Consider the following 19957-nt stretch of genomic DNA (forward strand, 5'->3'; position numbering starts at 1 on the left):
CGCAAGCAATTTCCTCCTTTGTTGCTTCTGTAGCGGGACCGTGGCAGTTTTCCACTGCCCAGAACCTTCGCACTAGCTCATCCAAACCAACGGTAGGCGTTTGACTCAATTCCGTCGAACTAGGGGCAGCTAGGAGCACTGAGCTGTGGGAGTAATGACCTCCACCTGTGACAACCCAGCCGAGACGGGTTTTTTGTATTATAGGAAGTCCCCTCTCCAATTTGATCTGTCCAACGCATAAAATGACGTAAAATAAGCTGGCTCCAATAAGTACATCGATGCGCTGAGATTTGTTGAAGTGTGGGTCAGCAAGGCTGATATTGGATGGCATTTCCCATTTAAATACATCTAATGAAGAAGCAGGCTTGTTTCCTGTAATACGTGGAGCAACGAGAGCTGTGAGACTCGTGAAGTAATCGGAAGTCCTGGATTGAATGACCAAATTAACTGAACCTTCCGTGTGAAATGCAGAATCAGCGCCGATACCGGATACTGATACCGACCCTTTGGCTCGTTTCAGATGAAGCTAGAAGCACTACTTCTGAGCTTAGATTCTGAGCAGGAGGCGAGCATGGTGATGAAGCGTCAACAAGAGAACTTGAAAGATTGGGGCCTGAGCATGAGGCTGTCTGAATAGGAGAAGTAGTAGCGTTTGCAGGTTCCGTGTTAACTGACGTAGGCAGCGGATTGTTGATATATAAAAGGGTATGATGCTTTTCACCGCATGTGCGACAAGAGCCTGAACTGCAGGAGGTATTCCGATGTCCCTTCTTTAAACAGTTGAAGCAAACTCTAAGCTTCCTTGCCTCTCTAAGACGCAAATATGGCGAAAGGTTTCCAAAGCGAGTGCAGCTGTAAATGTTATGCCCTTTACTATCACAGAATACGATTGTATTTGTGGCAACAAGACTGTGTTTTGAATCAACATAGCTTGATCCATGGTCTCCATGGCTTGACATCTCCTCTCCAAAAAAACCGAAAAATGGTCCCATGTTGGTATGACGTTAGGGGGCGACAGCTCCTCCCATTTGGTCCTGGTATCAGAGTCGAGATACTTGTATGTAGAGGGAACGATGATGCATCCTGCTATTTCCTCCATGGTACACATCGACCTAAGCGCTCTCATGTGAGAATGAAGCTTGACCGATAAAGTACGTAGCTTTGTAGTTGACCCATCTTCAATCTTCTCATGCCTCAGAATCTCAGCGACGTGTGCCTGAAAGATTAAACGTTTATTATTGAAACGATTGTTTAAAATGTCCAATGCAATATCATAATTGCTCTCCGATACTTTCAAAGAGCGAACAGCCTCCAGGGCAGGTCCATCCAAACATGAGCGCAGGTGCTAGAACTTCTCAATCTTTGATAGAAAGGGCTCCTGATCTATTAATGTGCTAAACATCGAGTAAAAGTCTTCCCACTCAGTATAACCTCCACGGAAAGTGGGAAGTTTAATGTCACAAATATGATATCGTGACCGTACATTTCCGGAGGCAGTAACGTTGAGCTCGGGTCGTATCGTTGAGTGATGCGGCATGTTCTGGGTAGTACTGCGGAGTGCTGAGCGAATACGAACTTCGATTTCCATCGCCAAATCCTCAAAATTGTTGCTTAAGTCGCTGCCAATTTCGCTTACATCAAGCTCTTCTAAATTAGAATGAGTAACATTAAATGAGTCAGACATTTTTTCCAAGAATTTTAAATGAACACTTAGCGCATCTTCACTGATTGGGTTGTTTTCATCATTCAATATCGTCTCTCGAAGTGAAACGGCTTTGTTGTATATTGAGAGTGCCTTTAGTTTGTAAAAAGACACCCTGTTTTCCGGCATGTCATTAGACTCATCCATTTTCGACAGGCAGCAGCGAGCAAAGCACAAAGAAGAATCGAAGAACCAACCGTTTGATTTTTTTTGGTATGCAAGCGCAAGTGCAGCGAACCCGAAGCCGCTAATGCACGTAGCTGTATTAGTGCTTGTAAGCAAGCGCGCGACGAAATGGGAACTAACTGCTTCGCGTTCAAACAGTTATGTTTAGTGAATAATTTTCACTGTTTATAATTGTTTATTTCCAAATTGTTATTGACGATCACGTCGGGGTCACCAAATGTTGAGACAACGAGATTTTTCGCTGACTATGATTGTTCAATAATTTCACGAATTAATAATTTCCGAAACGTTATAAATTTTATTATAGGTATTTTGTGTGTTGAGGGTGGCCGAAGATGCCAGAGCCCTTTACAATAGTATTAGAGTGATACACTTGGATGAGGCAAGCGAGCCGATCTCGAGCCAAAGTAATAGATTGGGGACAAAAAGGGTCTGTTCTCCAACTATATAAAGCGGTAACTGCTAGACCAGGCGCAGCTGCTGACGGCTTAGCGACGGCATAGGAAAGAAAAGAAAACAAGAGCGAGCATAGATAAAGACTAGATGATTAAATGAGAGCATGTTGCTGAGCGAGCATAGATAAAGCTACGCTTACGTTACGTTAGTTTTGTATAATGACAAAAATGGAAAGGAAAGTGAATTGATAGGCAATAGAACGATGGTACAAAATTTACACTCGGGCTTCGCCCGAACACACTTGATTACATTCCGGCCATTCTCGTGTTTACCCCTTAACATCGCCTTCTCGGCCTCGTAAAAGGAAGATCGAAATGAAATACTTTCGGTTATGAGCGGTTTTTTAATGGTTTGTGTACAATGAGATGCTCCAACGTTGGATCTTCTTTTTGCTTACCATATACTGCTCTATCCCGCTCCTTAATTTCAATGTACTTACGGTAATGCCGCGTTAGATTTTCTTCCAAGAATTCCTTGGAATTCATTTTAAGCATCATTTTAAGAAAGAAAAAAATGTATAGATGCAGCTACTGGTTGGTGATGCACAATAAGATTTTTGAATTGGACTAAAATTTAGTCACTAAATATGGGCAAACGCATCAGAGTTGCTGTGTCTTTATCGAAACACATCGCGATAGATGTAGTACATTTTTAATAAATTTATTGCTTTTTGAAATGTTTATAAAAATATTCAAAAAATTCTAGAGTTAATGCTTAGCCCAGCCGGATACTGAACTTGATTCCACACAGAGTCGAACTCTTCTTCTTGGTTATCCTTGTCCTGCAGCACGCATTGGTAATCATGGAAAAATGGGTTTTCGTGTTTGTACAAAATCATTTCCGCCGAACTAGTTTCTGTTTTATTCAGTTGATAAACAATTACTATCAATATTATGTGCCTCGACTAGCGAAGCGTGGACTCCTTAATGAGCCGCAGCGGCAGCCTTGGCAGCGATCTCGTCCTCCTTGGCGTGCAGGGCAACCAGCTCCGCCTTCTTGGTAGCAATGCGCTCCTCACGACGCTTGCGGGCCTCGCGCACCTTCTGTCGCCTGGCCTCGGCCTGGTCAGACAGCATCTTGCTGCGCTGCTTCTCGGCCTTCTTCTTGTGGATGTACTCCATAAGGACGCGCTTGTTCTTGAACACATTACCCTTGCACTTCATGTACAAATCGTGGTACAGGTGGCGATCAATCTTCTTGCTGTCGCGGTACTTCTTCAGCAGACGACGCAGCACACGCTGACGCTGCATCCACAGCAGCTTAGTGGGCATACGGGCGTTTGCCATACCCTTGCGCTTACCGAAACCGCAATGGCGACCCTTGCGACGGGCCTCGGTGTTCTTGCGCACACGGTAGCGGGAGTGCACCACGACGGGCTTCTTGATGATCAGACCATCCTTGATCAGTTTGCGTATGTTTTGACCTGGAAGACAAGAGGCGGCCATCAGATGGTTATTCAATGAGCCTATATCTAGCCGGCGAGCAGCACTTACGCGAGTTTGTGTTGGCGATCTCGTTGATTTCATTGGGATCCAACCAAACCTTTTTCTTGCCGCAACGCAGTACAGAGGCTGCGAGCCTCTTCTGGAGCTTTAGAGAACTGCAAATAATGGACAAGCATTAGTTCATGAAAACAGCGTGCTTGTGTTTGTGTGTGTCTGTATGTGTGAGTACGTTCAAGACATTTCACAATTATTGGCCGAAAATTTAGTTGCACTCATGTTGTGTGGCACGAGCCGTGCTGCACCACCGCCCCGCCGCACTTTTCACATATTTCGGCACCACAAAAACGGCTAATTCACGCATTTTTACAACACTCAAATGTACCTCATGCTGTCGCTCGTCGCTCGTCGTGGCTGGGAAAGAAAGAAAAATTTGACAGGCGGAAGTAGGCAGCAGGGTGACAGCGGAATCATCGAAAAAATATAGCGTCTGACCCTCAGAAATATACCAAAATATACCGCCTCATTTTCAAAATATACCGTGATATGCTTACGAATTGTTAAAGTTCCATCATATTCCTCGATTTTGATATTCCGTCGAATACTTCTAGCTAGATAGAACTCTCAGTCATGCCCACATAACTGTATCCGATGAATGAATCTATTTCCTATTTGACTGGCTTATTTTAAATACTTGCTTTTATTGGATCTTGTCTAAAAAAAGGTTTTAGTAAAAAATTCAACAAAACAACGTAATAAAACGCCATGCGTTATTTTCGGACAACAAAGAGGAAGAATAAGAAGTATATAGCCGAACAGCTGCTTTAAAACGTAATTAATAATGACCTTGCTTAGATTTATACGATTAGTTTCGTTTTCCAAGCTGTTGACCTTATCTCATGAATATGATTACTGTCTTGTATATACATATATCTCGATCCCGATACCTATTCTTGGTACCTTTAAGAAGACAATTAGCTGAAAATGTCGTTAAAATAGCTTTAAAACAGAGACTGACTAGTTTCTGCATATATTGGATCTTTAGATAAATGTTGCCAGCAACATATGACATTGAGCTGAAAAGGACATTGTGGCGATGAAAAATCACCCCACAAAGAGAGGATATCCCATCACATAATAGAGAGGAAATCCCACAAAACTTGAGCGCCAAATAGAAATTGTTTGAAAATAAATGAGCGACAAGGATTTAAATGCAATCCATTGGAATAAATGATGCACGGAAGTACGATTTGAAAGAGCTCTGGTAAAAATATACGTCATGCTGTCCTTGCTCGTCGTGCCTGAAATAGGCAGTCTAAAGGCTGATCCTCAGAAATATACCGCATCATTTCAAAATATACCGAAGCAAAGACGAACTTAGCCTTCTCTATTTAAACATGAGAACTTGAGTAAAACCGGGGAAGAATGGAGCAGGCGAAATGGATCGCACGATACTGGAAGCTGAAAAGAACTGGATTTATTAAATTTTTAAACATTAAAAATGATCGTTGGAATTTCCATATATCGATAGATTAAATGGCGGAATAGGTGGAAGCACTAACCATACATATATGTGCGAATTCATGTGTCTTCCGGTTCCGGGACACTCTTTCTTCCGTCCCACTCTGTTTTCTCCGCCTTTCCCGTCTGATCATCGTCTGTACCTCCTCCGCGGGTGTTTCCGACGCAGCTCCTAGCCTGGTCGAAATAATGTCAGCAACTTCTATTCATACGCCGTCCCGGACTTCAGCTTTGAGACGCGTAAGTGAATCAGTATATAATTTTGGATATATTTTATAAAATATCATCCTTCACAGAGGACCTACATATTTACCCTACGCTTTGGCACAAGCCGAGTCGAATCCGATAACCCCCGACAGACAACTATCCTGATAAAAAAAAGGCGTGGCACGCAAAGATCGGTTAATATATAGCGGAGAAAACTAAATATTTGTGATTGGGGCCATGATGTCCTTAATCCTTGATAAAAGACTCCATCAAATTAGGGACATTTTTTCGAATACAGGAAGCCATCGCACGCCCAGATCGGATGTGTTGGAGTCCTAAGCGAAGCATCAAGGACCATTTTCTGATCACGGCAGATCAGATCCTTGGTTCTTGATAAGGACTGTACTTGATTAAGGATGCTATTCGGAACACAGGAAGCAATCGCACGTGGCGATCTGGCCACAAATAAGGGAGAAAGATATATATTTCTGGAGAAAATACCCTTGCTCCTTGGTCCTTGATATGGAATGAATTAGATCAAGAAAGCTACAAATAACGGCGAAAACAACAAAAGTTGTTGTCAATTGTTTTACAAAAATTTGTTGTTGTACAACAATGGAGAAAATAAATAGGGAGACAGGAAGGCTGTCTCTGTTTTTGTAGTAGTCCGTTAGTCTAATGTCATAAGACCATGACCGGCAAAATGATGACAAAAAGAGTCTATGGATATCGATATCTTCACTGAAACTTCAACTGCCACCAGCTGATGGCAACTGCTCGCTACCCAACACTGCCCATATTCTCCGCAACAACAAAAAGGAAACGGGGCTAATTTACAAAACGACGAAAAATTTGTCTGCATCTGAGAAAATTAACAATGCAGCACACACTCAGACGTTGCTTGGGCATGGCCCGCACGCCCCTGCTGCGCCTTCATCATAGTCCCATCGCAGTCGCAAATAGAATATCATTCGCATCAGTGCCGCAGGAGGAACACAAAAAAGAGCAGGAGACGAGGACCGACCGTAATCATTTGCCGCGCCTCATGGACTTCCCGGAGGTTGTGTGGCCGTCGGCGTTGATCACGATCAAGAACTGGATTACAATCCAGTTCATCATCCGGCCCTACTTCGACAGCGAGTTCCAGCTCAAGGATTTCATTTTTGGCGCCAAGCAGGCACTGCAGGTTCGATTGACATGGGGCTATTTAACGCAGGGGGCCTAACTCCAGTCTCTTTAGGTGGTATCCTCTAAACTAATGGCCGGCGAACTGGAGGCTTTGGACAGCTTGGTTTCTGTCGATGAAATTGCGGAGCTGAAGCCCGTGATACAGAAACTGTCGATGTCGCAACGCCGTCAGCTGGAGATCAAGGAGAGTGACATCTACCTTTCGTTCCCCTACCAGGTGGGCATCATTTTCGACGAGGCCAACGACAAGTTGCAGAAGCGCTGGGTTGAGATTACAATGGTATTTCATGTGATGCGAGGACTGTCCGAGATGAGAGAGCGCGGCGAGGAGATACCATGGAACATGGGGTTTGTGGTGCCGGCCATCCATCTCACAGAACCCTTCAACTGATGAGTCATCTTTTTCATTGCAGAATTCTGCCGGAGTACCAGGATAAGGTCTTTATTTGCAACTACCGCTTCATCAAGGAATTCACTACCGGCCAACACTCAGACTGGACAATCAATGTGGCAAATCATTTTAGAGCGATTGATCTGATCAACGAAACGAAATAACAAAAGCCCCAGCCGCAGTGCAGACTGTTTTGTTCGTTAAGCACTAGTTGATATTCGTTAGCGCATCCGCATCCAGCTTCTGCGTTGGAATAAAAGTTTTGTTTTGCCGCATTTAGGTATACAAAATTACATTTTTAATTGTGGAGCTTCTGATTTTAAATTAAGTTCATGTGAAATGAGTTGTAGTCCGCGGAGTGCGACCCCCGCTTAGTACTGCTTCTTCGCTTCATCTTGACGAGTGCTGTAAAAGGAGGAGGGAGGTGTTTGGGTTAGTCCCCAAATTCGGGTAATGGCAAAGCAAATAAAAATTAGACCCCCTGGTGCCATTGTTTGTCTGATGCTTATAGAGGCAATTGTTTAGAGTGCAAATAATTCGGAATGATTTCTTGGAATGGCCGCATTGGCCAGAGGCTGCTTATCTGGAAACGCTTTGAACATGCAAATCTATTGAATATAGAAGGTGTCGCCGCCAAGTCTCCGAAATCGGTTTATGTTTGTCTGAATGTAGAAAGAATCATCTGAGGTGATCGCGATGAGCCGCCCGATGGCGGAGCGGAGCCCACTTTGTCATGCATTATTAATGGCCCTTGGCATATATATCGCGTATGCATACTAATTGGTGTTCATTTTAATTTCGATATTTTACACAGAAGATTTCTCAATCGACGAAGACCACGTCGCTGCTTGTTGGTGCTGTCCTCTCCGCTTCTATTCCCTTCTATCCACTACATCTTTCTCTACTCTGCTCTTCTGACTATGCAAATCAGTGCAGCCATGTCACCACAAACTGTTGTTTAACGGGCGCAGTACGGCCGCCGGTGGTTGGTCAAAATTTACTCAATAATTGTGCACGACAGGTCGGACGTACAATCATGCTCTAAGCCTGAATTGGAATAGGAATTGGTTTTCTCGTCTCTATTTTTTTTTTTTGGCACTCAACTTTACGACTGGTTGTGCACTACTAAACACGGTTGTCACTCACTTCTTTTTCGACTGATCGTTGGGCTTGGGCGGAGATGGGGTTGCGTTGTGGTGCGTACAACGGTGCAGCTTTGATTGCGAGCTGTTAGCCTGTTTAGCTGACTTTTATACTAAGGAGCTTTAACGGCTCATACACTGAGCGCAATTCCCAGCAGCCAGCCCCGCTCGCTCGGAGCTTTCGCATGTGGAACCGGATTTTCAACGATTGACTTAAGGTTTTTTCAGCTGAATTTTTCGGCAAGCAGTCAAACGGTCTGTCTGTTCAGTCCACCAGTTCATAGGGTGGAATGGAAATGCGAGTTTATCACAGATTTATCTGTCCACTCCCCAGGCCTCTGCCCAGATCTCTGGTTTTGTGTTTATTTGATCGTTATTCTTGTTTTTGTTTTCTTTTTTGGCGGCTCTCACGTACGAAATTCATAGGAAAAACATTGACTTACCTGAAAATTGAAATTTAAATGTTGATTTTGCCAGTCCGGACCGAGTTCCGAGCTGGAGTTGGACTTGGACAGAGCCGAGCATGGAGAGCGGAGATCTGAGACACTCACTGATCTGGCTTTAGCTGGTTTGGTCTCTGACTCTGACTTGGTTTAACGATCGCATTTAGTTGTTTCTGGTGCTGGTGCTGTTGTTGTTATTGTGGCTGTTGTTGTTATTGTTGTTATTGTGTTGTAATCACTTTTATGCATTTCCATTTCCCTTTTAATTATCTTTCGGCTCATGGATCGCACGCACAAGTCTAGACCCGACCATATTGCGAAAGCTTTACCGCCGATTTATTCCAACTGGTCTAACAAATCGGGATTTACCCCACTGCCTTGGGTGGACATGCTCGTACATATGTATTTGTTGCCGTCTTAGCCATGACTAGGGGGTTTTTCCGCCTTTTTGGCAGATAATATTTAGCTCCAACGGTCGGTCAGCTGTACAGGGGACAAGAGGACGTCTGCTAATGGATTCGGGACTCGAGCTCAGACTGATAATTCTAGCCGCTTTGGGGCAACATTAATTAACTATAAAAAAGTAAAAATACACTTTATATTCGTATAATTATGTACTTTCGCAGCTTTTATGGCACTATGGCACTGCCAATGACGCAGGCGATTCTAGAAAAAGCGCAATTATCAAGCATATGAAGACGATCTGGCTGCTGGCTGGCTCAATGGATTACCTAGACAGGCTGCGAAAAGGTTAATAAATCACCTCGACCGGCGTTGACCCGACTCTCCACTGTGATATAACATCCGAGCCAATTATACAAACAACTTTCGGCTTGTTTGGAGGCGATTAGCATTTAAATTGGGCCCTCCTTTGCCCCAAGCGGCAGTCGTCACATATGTATCGATTTATGCAAATCGAGAGTAATCGGGAAAGGAAAAAAACGGCCAACACACGACATTGCGTTGACGCGAGAGGAAAAGAGACAAAGGGTTGCTTACCTTGAAACCGCATCGGGGCATCAGCCAGAGAGAGAGACATGGGCATGACAGGGGCATGTTCAAAAGTTCAGGTTCAGGAAAGATGAACAAAATCAAGTACAATAAAGGTAAACAAGAAAAGAAGGCTATCCTCCAACGGATCGAAGCATTGAACTCCCTTTCCGAAACGGAGTTAGTTAGTTTTCAGAAAACCCAATAGCAAGTTTTCAAAATAATAAATACATAGACATAAGTATGTATCAATTATTTAAATGGCTGAATAGACACGGAAGCATTTCTTTCTAGGAGCGTTGCAAGCTCCTGGCCAAAACGTTTCGACCCTCCTCAAGGGCATACAAAACCACAAGGTACACAGAGCAAGAAGAAGCTGAAGAAATAATGACAACGAAAAGTTAAATGTACAGATTGAATAAAGCGCAAAATAAATCTTCCACTTGGTACGTGCCCAAGTTTTCATTGTCATTGCGAGCTGCTGCCTGCCACCACACAAAAAGCGAGTCGAATCAAACAAAAGCCGCGACCTCAAACAGTCAACACGGCAAAGGTGGCGACAGAGGAATTGTAGGAGGAGGGGGAGGAGGATCAGTGGGGATTAGATGAGACCAATGTCTGGGACTAGCTTAGGCCGGGCTTGGGCAGAGCTCTGGCTCTCCTCTGACAGATAAGGTGAAAGGAGGCGAGAATTCAATTTTCAAATTAATAGTATATTATATAAAAGAAAACAACTGATAAGTGCAGTGGCAGCATCATCAGCGGCAGACCGCACCTCTAGCCTAAAACTACGAGTATTTGTATGCATGTATAGTATATGTACACTAGTCCAGCTCTCGGATCTGGCCCTGGGCCGGGGCCTGGAACTGAGCTCAATCACAACCTAAATCAGAGACTATTTGACAGCCTCATCAGAAACTTGGCCGCATTGCGTAAGGTGGCGATCTGTTGTCGGAAACACCGTTTCAAGGCAGGCGTTTGTGGTGCCGCGGCCGCAGATCTTGCGATAGAGATCCACGTAACCGAGATTGCCCCAGGCCACACGGATCACTTTGAGGGCGCTCCACAGGGCGAGCAGCAGCAGCAGAGCCATGCAGGGTGCCTGCACGTGGGGCAGCACCTTCACATTGATCCACATCAGCCTGAGCACGAAGTCGGGCAGCTTACCCATTTCCTCCCATTTACCCAGCCTTCCATTTCCCTCCTCAGTGGGAGGGAAATTTCCATGGGGGTTGGAGGCTGTTTCCACTTACAAACTCATACCAGAAGGTGGGCAGCAGCATGTTGCTGAAGGTTTTCAGTCTCCTGCTGTAGGAAGAGAGCTTCGGCATGGGTATGTTTGACTGGAAGCGGTACTTCTCGTTGACAGGTATGCCTGTCGTGGGCTCCATCAGGATGAACGGCTCGTGCTCCTCGGCATTCGGATTGTAGCCTTCGTAGTGCTCGCTCCAGTTGTAGCTGCTGCCATAGAAGTGTGGCGCCGAGAACGGCGATGGGGCATCATCTGGAACCGATGCAAAAACGTGAGAAATAATTCAAAAATGTTGTGAGGGAATCCCCCGATCGACTTACTTATCACACACTTGGAGACGTCAAACATCCCTTTGTGCAATTTGATGCCGTATGTAGTGTCCATGCACTTTGGGGGCTCCTGGCCGGGCTGCAGCAGCAGGTATCGGTAGGTGTCGAGGCCGGCGTAGCGCTCTGGACGCGGCAGGACTCGATGGCCACGACGTTAAGCGGTGTTTCTGGCTGCAGGAAGGACGGGAAAAGTGAGTTGGCGCCGCTCACGTTGTAGGGGCAGGCGTCATTGGACCACTCTTCGCTGCGCGGCAGCTGCTCTTTGATGACCTGCTGGCCGTTGAGGGTCTCGATGCGAAAGAAGTTGTCACTGCCTTGCTCCGGGCCAATGTTCACCGTGTAGACCTCCTCCTTATCCTTGAGAGCCTACGGGTGGAAGCGTATAAGAATATGGCCAGATGAGATGGAATCGAACCGCTTACATTGTGCAGCGGTCGGCAGTTGGAGGACAGGGCGAAGGGCAGTAGGTTGGATACCAGCTGTAGGGAGGGTCGTGTGAACTCCCAGAGGAAGTAGTAGACGGAGCCGGTGATGAACAAGTCCTCGAACCTAGTGATGGCATCGAAGCCAAGGACCGAGAACGGTGCCACGTGCTTGAACTTGGCCGCCGCGCCCAGTAACACGTTGTTTGGCGAGGTGATGGTCCAGTTGAGGACATCGGGAGCAACGCTCTCCTCTGGCAGGAACTCCACATGGCGGTAGCGATTTTTTCGGTACGGCACATTGTTTTCTGTGCGACTGAGGATGTCGTTGTAGCCCACTATTTTGTAGGTGATCGGTCTGATCTGGTCCACTTTCAGCCGCTTGTCGCGCCCGCTCTCAAACTCGGCGGCGCTCGTCACGTTGAACAGGTAGCTCTTGAGCTTACCAAACGGAGAGTTCACCCAGCTGTCCATGGTGGGCATCTCCTGGCGGAAGCGGACATGTTCCCGGGCCACCACTACGCGATAGTCCCAGATGCAGGACAGCACAAACAGATAGAGACTCGTCAGCACGAGAAACACATAGAGAGCTACTCTCAGCTTCTGTCCAGGCATCATCTCTTAAGAAAAGTTCAGAGATCTTGGTACTAAGACGAATAGTCAGATGGAGACAGCAACTGGCCGGAGAAAGAACCTCGTCTGTTCGGGAGATAACACGCGATCCGTTTGACTCGAAATCTAAGCGCTTTGGACACTGGTGTTACAATCACTTATCACGACTCTTGGCCAGCGGAACGGAATGAAATGAAAACAAAAAATATATGAAATCAAAATAACGGAAAGGCTATCAGATTGCTGAATCTGGACCAGATCAGATAATTTTTATAGCCAAAAGGAACAAATCAATTTGCACTGGCTTCGCAGCGCCCGACGTCACGCTCAGACTGATTTTCTGTCTCTCTCGCACGCACTCCTTGTCGTGTCGTTTAATATTAGCTGCGTCTGCCGGAGGAGAGCCATACTGACTTAGTATCGGGTATAATTGTAGAGTTGCGGTGTCCGCAGCAACTCACAACGTTCCCCCTCGTTTATTGTTGTTATTTTTATTAAGAAATACAAATATTCTTTTGTTTCGGGAACCCATCTAGATATTCTATGGCTACTGAATGGGGATAGGCAATTTGAGAACCAAATATGTAGAACTTAAGCCAACAAACATTTTGCGGGTGAACGTGAACCCCTGCTTTGGATTCTGTTGAAGCTTTCGGGGTTGTGAAGGCGAGGGGAAGAGGGGATTTGATTCCGGTCTATGCCTAATTAAAATAATATCGTAATTAATTGCATATTATACACATATAAATTGTACATGGGATAGATACAATAGATGTTTGCTATTGGATCGATAATGAAGCACATTTGTATGGAGGACGGAACATTGCTTTATTTTTTATATGAGAAACGTTTCGGGTTTGGTTTGTGACTTGTTTGTCTTGACATCGAATTTCAACAAGTGGTACAACGGGGCACGGGGAATTGTGGCGTTGTTGGGGTATATTAATTCAGTTTTGGTATAACAAATCAAAGTTTAAGCTAAGTCGAAGCTTTGAGCCTTAATGCGATCACGACTATTGCGTAGGACTACACATCATCATCAAAATTTCATAACGATTACTTACAAAGATAACCTACATACAATACAATAGATACAGATACAGATACAAGTACAGATACACATACAAAATACATACAAGTCTTCCCATCTCCATTTGTTCTAGACTACAGACACTCACACACACCCCCCACCGGATCAAATCCGAATCGATCTGATCGGATCGGATGGGTGCAGGGGATGGGTTATGGGAATGGAATGGAATGGGCTAGTCCCAGTTACCTATCTACACTAAATTAAGACACCCAGAGACCGACCCTTCGATACGTCTACTGATCATATCATCATATCATCCAAAACTCGACAAGCTCTAGTATCTGGCGGGCTGGGTGTCCTTGTTCTGCTTCTTGTTCATGTCCACTTGGTCGGTGGCCAGGTAGTTGGAGCCCTCCAGATGCAGGGTGCTCTGCCGGTGAGAGTTGCGGATCAGGCAGAAGGTCGACAGCAGCAGCAGGGCCACCCTCAGGGCGAACAGGCCGACAATCAGAGCCACACGTATCTTGGGCGGCACTTGTTCGGCAAAGCGCATCATATCGGTGACCTCATTGGGCAGGCTGTCAATCCCCTCCTCGAACCACAGAATGGGGAAGATGATGTCTGGGAAGTTGGCCACTTGCTTGATGTCGAACACCTGGCTGACGGCCAGATTGATTTGGATACGAGCTCGAACACGCAGAGTGGTTCCCATTTTCTATGGGATAAAGACAGAAATGAATGACCATTACAGGAGAACTGACAGGAGGAAAGGGTCGCCTTTCTTACCGGCTGCACATCGATGAAGAACTGATGCTTCTCCTTCTCTGGCGGCGAAATGCCCTCCACCTGTGTCCGCAGGCTCTCGTCGCCGAGATAGAAATGGGGGAAGCTTAGCATGATGGGGGAATCTGTACGGGAGAGACATTTGTTAGTGTCAGGAAGGGATCTTTTGAGGCCCAGTGAGTAGTACCGTATTGACACAGCGAGACGTTGAAGAGACCGTTGGGGGAGCACGAGGGCTGGCCGGCGGGGCAGAAGCACATGTTCTCCGGGTGGCTCTCGACATCGGCAAAGACCCACTCGGGTGGGGTGAAGCAATAGCCGGGCACCTCGTTCGAGGTCATCACCTCCTTTTCGAAGACCAGCGGCATCAGGCGGCAGAGATCTTTGTCGTACACATGCAACACACGGTCGTGGTCGATGTGCGGGGGGAAGATGGAGCCGTCAGTGCCGTTCAGGTGATTGCACTCATCGGTGGTCCAGTGGGGCAGGTGGGTGCGACCGTTGTACTGGTCGATAATGCCGTACTTCTCGATGTCATCGACGCCTGTGTTGACGGTGACGCGGACGGAGGAGGTGCCGTTCTTGCCGTACAGCAGGCCGAACTCCTCGTATGGCAGCTTCTGCTCCTTAGGCACCACATCCTTGGCCAGCTTGAGCAGCGGATCCTCGTATCCCCAGAGCAGCTGTCCCACGGACACCTGAACGAACGGCTTGATCTTCAGTATGTCCATGATGCTGGCCATGGCCAGACGCAGGAACATGGGATGGGCAAGATCAGGGTTAATCAGATTGCAGCATTTTTTGTAGAAGCCAGGGCACTCCCAGGGCACTCACCTGGCCGCATGCTTGCTTTGGGAGGTGGCACTCAGCATGGGAATGTTGGGCACAATCACCACGTCATCTTCGGGGCCCCTTCTCCACGATGTTAACCTTTTCCCAGCTCTCGCTGCAAGTCGGAGATGAAGGGAGAGAAGATCGTATTAACATTGACGTTTAGGTGCAGTTTAAAGATCACTTACCTGTAGACATAGGGACCCACCTCATCGACAATGGCCTTGGAGCCATTGCTGAGGAAGTCATCGGCATTGGTCACATTGTAGATGTACAGACTGATGTGGGGCTCCACCGGCGGCTTGGCCCACCAGCCGAAGGTCTTGGCGCCGGGCCGCAGAGCCACCATGCGGTCCACAATGGCATTGATCAGCACGGAGAACTCGCAGGCCACCAAAACGCCTCCCACTATCAAAATCGACGCAATGGCGATCGTAATCCCTGAACAACCAAGGAGAATTATTCAACGAATGTACAGCGATTGCATAAATCAGTGGATGATTGGAATGAGTCAGACCCTGTGAGCGGGAAGGTGGGAAAGTGTTGGCTTTGTTGGCTTCGATCGAGACAAATATTTGAGTTGGAACTCGACTGGGTCAGCTCGGCATAAATATTTATACATCGAACGAATAGAACACTAGTGTACATATTGCGGAACATGAATCACTTTGTTTTCCAATTAGCATTTTTACAACCGATGGAGAGAGATGCCCGATCCGATCCGCGCTGATTGCCGAGCACATCATCCACATTAACATTGTCGAACTTGCTGGTGTACTGGTCCGGAGCGGCGGCCGCCAGTCCGGCGAGCACGCACAACACAATGGCCAGCGAAGCTTTCATCTTGACGAGTGCTGTAAAAGGAGGAGGGAGGTGTTTGGTTTAGTCCCCAAATTCGGGTAATGGCAAAGCAAATAAAAATTAGACCCCCTGGTGCCATTGTTTGTCTGATGCTTATAGAGGCAATTGTTTAGAGTGCAAATAATTCGGAATGATTTCTTGGAATGGCCGCATTGGCCAGAGGCTGCTTATCTGGAAACGCTTTGAACATGCAAATCTATTGAATATAGAAGGTGTCGCCGCCAAGTCTCCGAAATCGGTTTATGTTTGTCTGAATGTAGAAAGAATCATCTGAGGTGATCGCGATGAGCCGCCCGATGGCGGAGCGGAGCCCACTTTGTCATGCATTATTAATGGCCCTTTGCATATATATCGCGTATGCATACTAATTGGTGTTCATTTTAATTTCGATATTTTACACAGAAGATTTCACAATTTCTCAATCGGCGAAGACCACGTCGCTGCTTGTTGGTTTCCCTCTGTCCTCTCCGCTTCTATTCCCTTCTATCCACTACATCTTTCTCTACTCTGCTCTTCTGACTATGCAAATCAGTGCAGCCATGTCACCACAAACTGTTGTTTAACGGGCGCAGTACGGCCGCCGGTGGTTGGTCAAAATTTACTCAATAATTGTGCACGACAGGTCGGACGTACAATCATGCTCTAAGCCTGAATTGGAATAGGAATTGGTTTTCTCGTCTCTATTTTTTTTTTTTGGCACTCAACTTTACGACTGGTGGTGCACTACTAAACACGGTTGTCACTCACTTCTTTTTCGACTGATCGTTGGGCTTGGGCGGAGATGGGGTTGCGTTGTGGTGCGTACAACGGTGCAGCTTTGATTGCGAGCTGTTAGCCTGTTTAGCTGACTTTTATACTAAGGAGCTTTAACGGCTCATACACTGAGCGCAATTCCCAGCAGCCAGCCCCGCTCGCTCGGAGCTTTCGCATGTGGAACCGGATTTTCAACGATTGACTTAAGGTTTTTTCAGCTGAATTTTTCGGCAAGCAGTCAAACGGTCTGTCTGTTCAGTCCACCAGTTCATAGGGTGGAATGGAAATGCGAGTTTATCACAGATTTATCTGTCCACTCCCCAGGCCTCTGCCCAGATCTCTGGTTTTGTGTTTATTTGATCGTTATTCTTGTTTTTGTTTTCTTTTTTGGCGGCTCTCACGTACGAAATTCATAGGAAAAACATTGACTTACCTGAAAATTGAAATTTAAATGTTGATTTTGCCAGTCCGGACCGAGTTCCGAGCTGGAGTTGGACTTGGACAGAGCCGAGCATGGAGAGCGGAGATCTGAGACACTCACTGATCTGGCTTTAGCTGGTTTGGTCTCTGACTCTGACTTGGTTTAACGATCGCATTTAGTTGTTTCTGGTGCTGGTGCTGTTGTTGTTATTGTGGCTGTTGTTGTTATTGTTGTTATTGTGTTGTAATCACTTTTATGCATTTCCATTTCCCTTTTAATTATCTTTCGGCTCATGGATCGCACGCACAAGTCTAGACCCGACCATATTGCGAAAGCTATACCGCCGATTTATTCCAACTGGTCTAATAAATCGGGATTTACCCCACTGCCACTGCCACTGCCTGGGTGGACATGCTCGTACATATGTATTTGTTGCCGTCTTAGCCATGACTAGAGGGTTTTTCCGCCTTTTTATACCCGATACTCAAAATGAGTATTGGGGTATATTAGATTTGTGGTAAAAGTGGATGTGTGTAACGTCCAAAAGGAATCGTTTCCGACCCCATAAAGTATATATATTCTTGATCAGCATCAATAGCCGAGTCGATTGAGCCATGTCTGTCTGTCCGTCTGTTCGTCTGTCCGTCCGTCCGTCTGTCCGTCTGTCCGTCCCCTTCAGCGCCTAGTGCTCAAAGACTATAAGAGCGAGAGCAACGATGCTTTGGATCCAGACTTCTGTGATATGTCACTGCTACAAGAATATTTCAAAACTTTGCCCCGCCCACTTCCGCCCCCACAAAGGGCGAAAATCTGTGGCATCCACAATTTCGACGATACAAGAAAACTAAAAACGCAGAATCGTAGAAGATGACTATATCTTCTAGAGTGCAAAATCATGGTCGGTTTTGCCAATTGCAAAATATGAGTTCAAGGATCTCAGAACCCATAAGAGCTAGAGCAACCAAATTTGGTATCCACACTCCTGTGATATCGGACCTTGACCGTTTCGTGTCCAAATTTCGCCACACCCCCTTCCGCCCACGCAAAGGACGAAAATCTGGGGCACCCACAAATCTCAGAGACTATTAAGGCTAGAGTAACCAAATTTGGTATCCGCACTTCTGTTAGATCTCACTATAAAACGTATATCTCAGAATTTCGCCCCACCCCCTTCCGCCCCCACAAAGGACGAAAATCTGTTGCATCCACAATATTGCAGATTCGAGAAAACTAAAAGCGCAGAATCATAGATAATGACCATATCTATCAGACTGCTGAATCTGGATCAGATCGGATCATTTTTATAGCCAAAGGGAACAAATCAATTTGCACTGGCTACGCAGCGCCCGACGTCACGCTCAGACTGATTTTCTGTCTCTCTCGCACGCACTCTTTGTCGTGTCGTTTAATATTAGCGGCGTCTGCCGGAGGAGAGCCATACTGACTTAGTATCGGGTATAACCGTAGAGTTGCGGTGTCCGCAGCAACTCACAACGTTCCCCCTCGTTATACCCGATACTCAAAATGAGTATTGGGGTATATTAGATTTGTGGTAAAAGTGGATGTGTGTAACGTCCACAAGGAATCGTTTCCGACCCCATAAAGTATATATATTCTTGATCAGCATCAATAGCCGAGTCGATTGAGCCATGTCTGTCTGTCCGTCTGTCCGTCCGTCCGTCTGTCCGTCCCCTTCAGCGCCTAGTGCTCAAAGACTATAAGAGCGAGAGCAACGATGTTTTGGATCCAGACTTCTGTGATATGTCACTGCTACAAGAATATTTCAAAACTTTGCCCCGCCCACTTCCGCCCCCACAAAGGACGAAAATCTGTGGCATCCACATTTTTAAAGATACGATAAAACCAAAAACGCAGAATCGGTGAGGATGACCATATCTTCTACAGTGCAAAATCTGAATCAGATCGTATAATGATTATAGCCAGAATCAAGAAAACAATTTCATTCATTCTCGCTCTGTCTCTCTCTAACACACAGGTTTCATGGTCGGTTTTGTCAATTGCATCTGGAGGGCTCCAACTACCTGGCCACCGACCAAGTGGACATGAACAAGAAGCAGAACAAGGACACCCAGCCCGCCAGATACTAGAGATTGTCGAGTTTTGGATGATATGATGATATGATCAGTAGACGTATCGAAGGGTCGGTCTCTGGGTGTCTTAGTTTAGTGTAGATAGGTAACTGGGACTAGCCCATTCCATTCCATTCCCATAACCCATCCCCTGCACCCATCCGATCCGATCAGATCCATTCGGATTTGATCCGGTGGGGGGTGTGTGTGAGTGTCTGTAGTCTAGAACAAATGGAGATGGGAAGACTTGTATGTATTTTGTATGTGTATCTGTACTTGTATCTGTATCTGTATCTGTATCTGTATCTGTATCTATTGTATTGTATGTAGGTTATCTTTGTAAGTAATCGTTATGAAATTTTGATGATGATGTGTAGTCCTACGCAATAGTCGTGATCGCATTAAGGCTCAAAGCTTCGACTTAGCTTAAACTTTGATTTGTTATACCAAAACTGAATTAATATACCCCAACAACCCCACAATTCCCCGTGCCCCGTTGTACCCCTTGTTGAAATTCGATGTCAAGACAAACAAGTCACAAACCAAACCCGAAACGTTTCTCAAATAAAAAATAAAGCAATGTTCCGTCCTCCATACAAATGTGCTTCATTATCGATCCAATAGCAAACATCTATTGTATCTATCCCATGTACAATTTATATGTGTATAATATGCAATTAATTACGATATTATTTTAATTAGGCATAGACCGGAATCAAGTCCCCTCTTCCCCTCGCCTCCACAACCCCGAAAGCTTCAACAGAATCCAAAGCAGGGGTTCACGTTCACCCGCAAAATGTTTGTTGGCTTAAGTTCTACATATTTGGTTCTCAAATTGCCTATCCCCATTCAGTAGCCATAGAATATCTATATGGGTTCCCGAAACAAAAGAATATTTGTAT

At 45.9% G+C, this 19957-nt stretch overlaps 2 protein-coding genes, 1 long non-coding RNA gene and 2 pseudogenes across 3 annotated transcripts; 1 reads left to right on the forward strand and 4 right to left on the reverse strand.

The window, feature by feature from the left end:
• Positions 1–3181: 3181 nt before the first annotated feature.
• On the reverse strand, positions 3182–4281 carry LOC117189782 (60S ribosomal protein L19-like). Its single transcript, XM_033394852.1, has 3 exons — positions 4172–4281; positions 3838–3944; positions 3182–3767 (listed from the first exon to the last, which is right to left on the reverse strand). Exons 1-3 carry the CDS (start codon positions 4258–4260, stop codon positions 3268–3270), a joined length of 696 nt encoding a protein of 231 aa, XP_033250743.1. The 5' UTR covers positions 4261–4281; the 3' UTR covers positions 3182–3267.
• Positions 4282–6254: 1973 nt separating this feature from the next.
• LOC117189781 (m-AAA protease-interacting protein 1, mitochondrial-like) lies at positions 6255–7395 on the forward strand. Its single transcript, XM_033394851.1, has 3 exons — positions 6255–6700; positions 6755–7050; positions 7116–7395. The coding sequence occupies exons 1-3, from the start codon at positions 6392–6394 to the stop codon at positions 7255–7257; spliced, it is 747 nt and encodes a 248-aa protein (XP_033250742.1). The 5' UTR covers positions 6255–6391; the 3' UTR covers positions 7258–7395.
• Positions 7369–8347, reverse strand: LOC117189784. Its single transcript, XR_004473565.1, has 2 exons — positions 8240–8347; positions 7369–7498 (listed from the first exon to the last, which is right to left on the reverse strand). It is a non-coding gene; the product is annotated as an uncharacterized LOC117189784 (long non-coding RNA).
• A 2032-nt stretch (positions 8348–10379) lies between these two features.
• LOC117189783 lies at positions 10380–12426 on the reverse strand (annotated as a pseudogene).
• Positions 12427–13123: 697 nt separating this feature from the next.
• Positions 13124–16629, reverse strand: LOC117189780 (annotated as a pseudogene).
• Between the last annotated feature and the right edge of the window lie 3328 nt (positions 16630–19957).

This window comes from Drosophila miranda (assembly GCF_003369915.1).
Source record: "Drosophila miranda strain MSH22 chromosome Y unlocalized genomic scaffold, D.miranda_PacBio2.1 Contig_Y1_pilon, whole genome shotgun sequence".
Lineage (NCBI taxonomy): Eukaryota > Metazoa > Arthropoda > Insecta > Diptera > Drosophilidae > Drosophila > Drosophila miranda.